Source organism: Herpailurus yagouaroundi, unplaced genomic scaffold, assembly GCF_014898765.1.
Source record: "Herpailurus yagouaroundi ecotype Mexico unplaced genomic scaffold, PumYag 140, whole genome shotgun sequence".
NCBI classification, from domain to species: domain Eukaryota; kingdom Metazoa; phylum Chordata; class Mammalia; order Carnivora; family Felidae; genus Herpailurus; species Herpailurus yagouaroundi.
Genome location: NW_024412395.1, coordinates 34,187,995 through 34,194,874, shown reverse-complemented (window position 1 = coordinate 34,194,874; position 6,880 = coordinate 34,187,995). Strand labels below are relative to the sequence as shown.

The window sequence follows — 6,880 nt, the reverse complement described above, 5'->3', positions numbered from 1 at the left end:
TCTTTTCTTTTCTTTTCTTTTCTTTTCTTTTCTTTTCTTTTCTTTTCCTTTCCTTTCCTTTCCTTTCCTTTCCTTTCCTTTCCTTTCTTTTCTTTCTTAACGGTTTTCTTAAAAAATAAAATAAAGTTTGAATACATATAAAATATAACATCTGACATGTACTAGAAAATGACATCTTATTTGAAAACAAAGAGGCAGGGGCACCTGGGTGGCTCAGTTGTAAGCATCCGACTCTTGGTCATGATCTCACGGTTTGTGAGTTTGAGTCCCACATTGGGCTTCATGCTGACAGCACAGAGCCTGCTTGGGATTCCCTCTCCCTCTCTTTCTGCCCCTTCCCTGCTTGCTCTCTGTCTCTCTCTCTCAAAATAAACAAGCTTAAAAAATTTTTTTAAAGAAAAAAAGAGGCAGATGGACTGGAAACCATAATACCATGGATATGAAAACAATCCAAGTTCAGAGCTGGCTTCTTTTCACGAAGGACCTATCTAGTGGCATGAAGTAATTTCTGAAATTACCCATCAATCCTGGAAAAGAATTTTTTTTCAAATGATAATTAATTTCTATTTCAGGATCAGTTAACATTTGCTAATATTTTTACAAATTTGAATAGGGATAAAAATGCTCATAAATTTCGAACAAAGCCGCAGCCCTGTTTTCCTTGCCCAGCTTCGGAGGCTGTTTAAATATTTGCCACTGCCAGCCAAGAGCAGTTTTATTAGAAGTCCAGGGCAGTTAGTAAAGGCCCTGGCCTCTGTATCCATCTTTCAGTTACTGCTTCACACGTAGCCTTATGGGTCTAGACTGAGCAATCTGGTGGCGAGACTTTGGGGACTTGAGACAACACCTTTATTTTTATCCTGAGTAATATGTAATAATAACATAAGCTTTGCCAGGTATTTTTCTTCCAGCAAAGGAGTTTCTTCAACGGAGGAGAAAGCTCTGAATGGGGGTGGCCTTCTGGATTTTCCTATAAGTCCAGGAGAAATTATCAAGGTGCATTTTTTTTTTTTAAGAAGCAACTAGCATTAGTTAATCACTGGGTTTACACCAGGTTTCCTGACATCATCTTCTCAGTTTCTTTTTCCTGTTATATTATAACCTCTTTATCTTCCTTTTGATCCTAAAGTACAAATGTATTCTCCCACTTAACTTTAAAAATTTTGAAAAAAAAAAAAAAGCCACCAAATTCAATATTTCTTCTACCAAGCAAATTTCTTTGTAAAACTCAACACAGTAACATTAAATAGCTGAGGAACCCATACTTGGACTTTAAGAAAAGATAGTATTAAAAACAAATAGAAGTGGCATTAAAATTAATGAGGAATAGAAATGATGTTGACATAATGATATCTTTGTTTTCCTTTGACTTTTATTATATTAGCTCATAATGGCTTGTGACCCCCAAATAAGCTGCTAGTACTAAGAACTTTTCAGTGGCTCTAGGGAGAGAAGGTGGGAGAAGCCAGAGAGCAGAGATGTCACAGGGGCTCAGAGAAAGTATTGGAAGTACTGGTGAGAGAAATCTTATGAAGGGATTCCAGAAAAGTGAGATGCTCCCCCCCCCCCCAAAGGGGAGAAGGAGGAAAAATCTTTGTGAAATCAGTTACCAATTTTTCTGGCTGCCTCTAGTTGCTTGTAGGTGGCGAGACGGCCACCTTCATATTCACACACTGCCTTGGCTTCTGCGTAGGTGAGCTTGTATTTGCCAGACCTCGCTTCTCTGTGGTACACACCTGCTGCTTGTTCTGTGAATTCACAAAAGGCCATGAATACGCTATGATCCATTCTTGCGGAACAAAGGAAATTTTGTGGTCTCATCTAGAAGATTACATCAGCTATTTTTCCTGCCAAAGAGTTTCCTGGGTCAGTGGCCTTGGGTGGCTAAGTTTTCATTGTTAGAAAGCTTTGGGGAAAAAAGAAAATTTGAGGGGAATTTTAGGGAAATTCGAGGACAGAGACAGAAACTTGAGGCTAAATTATGTTTCTGAACTGATAGCCTGAAAGAAAGCTGCAATACAACATTGTATTTCCATACTAGCAAAAAGTGACAAAGTTTTGACTTTTTCGGGCTTTGTTTTAAATCAAATAAAAAATCAGGGGCGCCTGGGTGGCTCAGTCGGTTGAGCAGCCGACTTCAGCTCAGGTCATGATCTCGTGGTCTGTGGGTTCGAGCCCTGCGTCGGTCTCTGTGCTGACCGCTCAGAGCCTGGAGCCTATTTCAGATTCTGTGTCTCCCTCTCTCTGACCCTCCCCTGTTCACGTTCTGTCTCTCCCTGTCTCAAAAATAAATAAAACGTTAAAAAAATTAAATCAAATAAAAAATCAGAAAGGTAAACCATAAGGGGGAAAGGAGGTAAAAGCAAGAAAAAAAAAAAAAAAAGAAAGAAAGAAAGAAAAGAAAATTGATCCATTATGTAGGTTCACAATGATGGAGGAAAATAATCTAAAATATCTATGTGAGGGAAATGACTAATGCAATATAATTGAGACTTTAGTAAACAAATCAAAAACTGAGGAAAGGTTTGAAGGAATCCAAAGCAAATAAATATTGCATTAAGGAAAAAAAATATTCAAACACAGCAGAAAAAAAACTGGGCACACCAAACAACCAGTTGGTACATTCTTTTATCTGGTTTGTCTTTTTTAGTTCACATGTTGTTCCCAACATATTTTAGGGAGTAAGTCATAAATGAATTGTCTTCCAGTAGATCACTGTTTAAATTGTTTTGAGTTTGGAGTGCATTTTGCCATAGAAACAATGTGAAAATATTTCCAGGACAATAGTCATAACATTATCTCTAGTAGTTCTGTGTAGACTATCAGATTATGGTTAAGTCTTTGTACCCTGACCTGTACAATCAGCCACCATTAAGATCATTTCCAATGGGGACACTGTGTGGCTCAATCCGTTAAGCATCCGATTCTTGATTTAGGCTCAGGTCATGATCTCACCGTTTGTGAGACTGAGCCCAGCACCAGGCTCTGCACTGACAGTGGGAGCCTGTTTGGGATTCTCTCTCTCCCTCTCTCTCTCTGCCCCTCCCCCATGCATGCTTTCTCCCTCTCTCAAAAATAAATAAATACACTTTTAAAAATAAAGGATCATTTCTAATGAAAACACATGTTCCTCAGCATGCAGCAAGACTCAAATCCAGCAGTGTTAGAAATGTCATTGATTACTCTCTTCCCCAAGCTGAAGCTGACACTCCCATACTTTAATAGGAATAGCGGCTTGGCACTTGCCCTCTTTCCCCTGGACTGCAGGGGAATCCTGCTCTTACATATTATGTGGTAAAGTCCCATCACTTAGTCAATTCGATGCTCTTAGGGTAGTGAACACAAGAAATATCAAAGTTATCTTCCTGTTTGAAAGCCACCTGCTGCCCAAGTGTCTGTCCTTCATATGGTAAAGCCTCATAAACTAAACTTTCTCTAGTTTCCAGTTTGGTCATTTTAAGAATATACTGTGAGTTTTGCTAAACGGATCAACTCCTGTTCCCAAGCAACTTGGACACTAGTGGGCAATGGAAGCACCTTCATTTTGAGGTACAAAAGTACTAGGGCTTTTAGTAGAGAAGGGGGACATTTTGAACTTACTTTTGTATCCTAACAGAGATTATCAAAAATGTCAAAATTGTATCTATTCCCTGAGAATATAGACTATGAGATCTTTATTAGTATGAATTATTTTAATGCCTGCAAATGTTTCTCAAACTAAGATTTCCTTGGTATTTTACTCCCTAATCAAAAAATGATGTGTGTAGGAAAAAAAGTTAATGGACAGAGGTTTTTGAAAAATAATTTTAAGTTTTCCTCCCAGTAATATTTCCTAAATTTTTGGGACTGGAACTCATCTAATAATAAGATAGTAACTTGAATATGCTATCATTTTCAATTCATTAAATAATATTAATATCATACATGTTTCCTGAAAGAAACAAACTTCTGTTATTTTGCCTTATGAACAGGTTGAGAACTCTTGTTGTGATATTTGACAATTTTAAGCAGACATTTATTTGAAAGTATTCCTCAATTCAGCATTTTAAACTACTAAGATGGTCCTTTGTACAACGTGTCCTAATTTTATTGTTTTTATTTATTTTAATATATGTTTATTCATTTTTGAGAGAGAGAATGTGGGCGCACTAGCAGGGGAGGGGCACAAAGAGAGGGGGACAGAGGACCTGAAGAAGGCTCTATGTTGAGGGCAGTGAGCCTAATGACAAGGGGCTCGAAATCACAAACCATGAGATCATGACTTGAGCTAAATCAGATGCTCAACCAACTGAGCCACCCAGGCATCCCGAGTCCTAATTTTAACAGTTTTACTTTTCAGAAGAAATAATAATTTATTAATTTTTATCATCCATAGTCTTTCATTTAAACTGTATATCTATTTAACCAATACATTTTTTTTTGTTTGGTTACAAAGGGGCGACAGTAGCATGTTGGCTCTGGTTTCTCCTGTTGGTTCTTCAGTGGACACATGGTGTATTATTGCCCAAGCCTCAGTTTCCCCATCTATCAAATGGGAATAATGATAGCTATTTTTGGAATAAACAGACCATTAAAACCCACAAACATAACCTCTGGATCCTAGTAGGAGTTCATGATAATGTTACCTGTCCTTCTTCTTCTTCGCATTCAATACAGTGGCTGAAAAGCATTGCTTATTTGTGCAATTTTGATTTTCATAATCTATGTAAACTAGGTGATGTGTCTTATCCTTACTATTAAAAAATTACTATTTAAGGCATATTAATTACTATTTAAGGAACTGGAAGGTATCAGAGTTACAAATGAATCTTAGGGATTCCCTACTTTGATCTTCTCGTGTTACTAGCGTGGAACTGAGACCAAGAGTTTAAAATGCCTTGTTCGTGTTAGTTGCTAGCAGATTCCTGCCTTCCTACCCAACTCTCTTCCCTCTCTAAATAGTTTCTAATACCATATTGACCTAACCAACTGTAAACAATTTGTGTTAGGCTGACTGGTCAATAATTTGTCCCAGATTGAAGCAATTTGCAATTACCCCGAGCCTCAGATTTGCAGCATACTATTAACATTTGGGTGTGCTCCTCTCTACCTCTAGGACAGAACTTCTATTGTCTAGGTTCACATTTTTGTAATATACAGCATCACTTAAAAAAACAACAGCTCCAAATTACTGGATCATTAGAGAATTTGACAGCATTTCAAGATTTTTGCATATGGATTTAATTCTTGCTAGCTTTATGGCAGTTTTTTCCATTTCTAACAAAGGTGTGTATATTTCCTAAGTTTGATGATGTGCAAGGAAAATAAACAAAGAGACTTGTTCACTCCTTGAGAAAGTCCCAAACACCATCTTGGCCAAATGGATTGCACTGTTCAGCATTAAACTAGTTCACTGGCTTGAGCTGAAGAAAGAAGGGGCAAGGCTGTGCATTGCAAATTGAGCTTTTTAATGAAATCCGCATGGCTACAGTTATTACCAGAGAGAAACATGCTGAAAGGGAAAATATTCCATGTCCATGTGCTGCTTAGCAAGCCAAAAGACAAGATCTAGGTTAATTTTGCTTTCTCTTTATCTCTCTATTTTATACAAGAATTTGTCAATTTTCTTCTCAAGTAATTCAGAATTTTTTCACTATGAAATACAGTAATGAACATAAAGCCATATTAATTTGTCTCATGAGAAAGCATTGTTTAGAGTACTATACAGGGTATTTTGAGTTTTCTCTATCTGGCCTTTTTTTTTTGCACAGTTAGGCCCATACCTTTCCCTACATTTAACAAAACAAAACAACAAAAGAAACTTTCCTTGTCTGACAAAAGGGGTAGAAAAGTATTTATATGGATAGTTCAAACAAAAGAAATCAGAGTGGTGAGACTACATTCAGAAATACAAGCCTTTTTCTTTTTTTTTTTTTTTTTTTTTGTATTGCAAGCTGGCTTTGCATCCAACTAGTCAAAAGATGTTTGGAAATAGCAAGATATACCTTACAGGTCAGAGTACCTGGGCAAAAGCTTATAAAATTATTGTATATTCCAGTTTACCTGTTATGTTTCTGTTTTGATTACCTGTTGTGAAATCTGAATGCAAATGCATCGAAAAGAAAAACATGGTGTTTTTATTTTGCTAAACTTTCCCTACTATTACCGTCACATCTGCTTTGAAAATGTTAAAATATATTTTCATATGGAATATAAATATTACCCTCTATTTTTCTACTGAATAGCTCACTTTGTAAAAAGAAAACTATTTTTAATTTAGAAGGCAAGAACCCTTTTTTTTAAAAAAGAGGCATATGCATTCCAATAGCTGTTTTTCCTCAGCATTTTCTTTGAAAACATCAGCCTTGAACAGAACAAAAAAATTTACTGCGTTGATTCACTTCTGCATGAATTCAAAGTAACATCCCCAATAAGAAGCTCATGAGTGAAGTTTCTTACCAAGCCATATGGAGTTATGAAAAATTCCGTTCTTGAATCCCCATCCGTGAGCCTCTTCCCACAGCAAGACAAATAAGTAAATTAAGATGATCATATCTCAGTTGTAGAGAAGTTATAGCCTGTTTGGGGCTGCTCAGGATGAGTTCTCAGAGCAGAGGCTGAAATGTGACTGAAACATCTGGTTTCCACATCTTTTAAATGGTTTTTTTCAGCTGTGAGGTCAGCAAGTACTCTCCAATGGCGTTTTTTTGCTGTAGAGTTACACAATTAACTCAGTGTCTGGAGCAAATCCTCTGACTCATTTGCATTGGCAACCAAAACTAAGGATATAGAATGATGATCTACATTTTAAAATTCATTTACTCAGAAAGCAGTTCATTTTTTCTGCCTGTCACAGATGCTTTTCTATTAGGGAGTTTGTGTAACTTGTTGCAGATTCAGC

General features: G+C 36.8%; 1 protein-coding gene across 1 annotated transcript in view; it reads right to left on the bottom strand.

Annotated features, from left to right (window-relative positions):
• TNFAIP6 (TNF alpha induced protein 6) overlaps positions 1-6,612 on the bottom strand; it is a 17,587-nt gene extending 10,975 nt beyond the window's left edge. The window contains exons 1-2 of the mRNA XM_040475032.1: positions 6,439-6,612; positions 1,611-1,748 (exon numbers count right to left, since the gene is read on the bottom strand). Of these exons, the coding sequence (XP_040330966.1) occupies positions 1,611-1,748; positions 6,439-6,532 (232 nt within the window). The 5' untranslated portion in view covers positions 6,533-6,612. The remainder of the gene's footprint in view (positions 1-1,610; positions 1,749-6,438) is intronic.
• Positions 6,613-6,880: the final 268 nt, after the last annotated feature.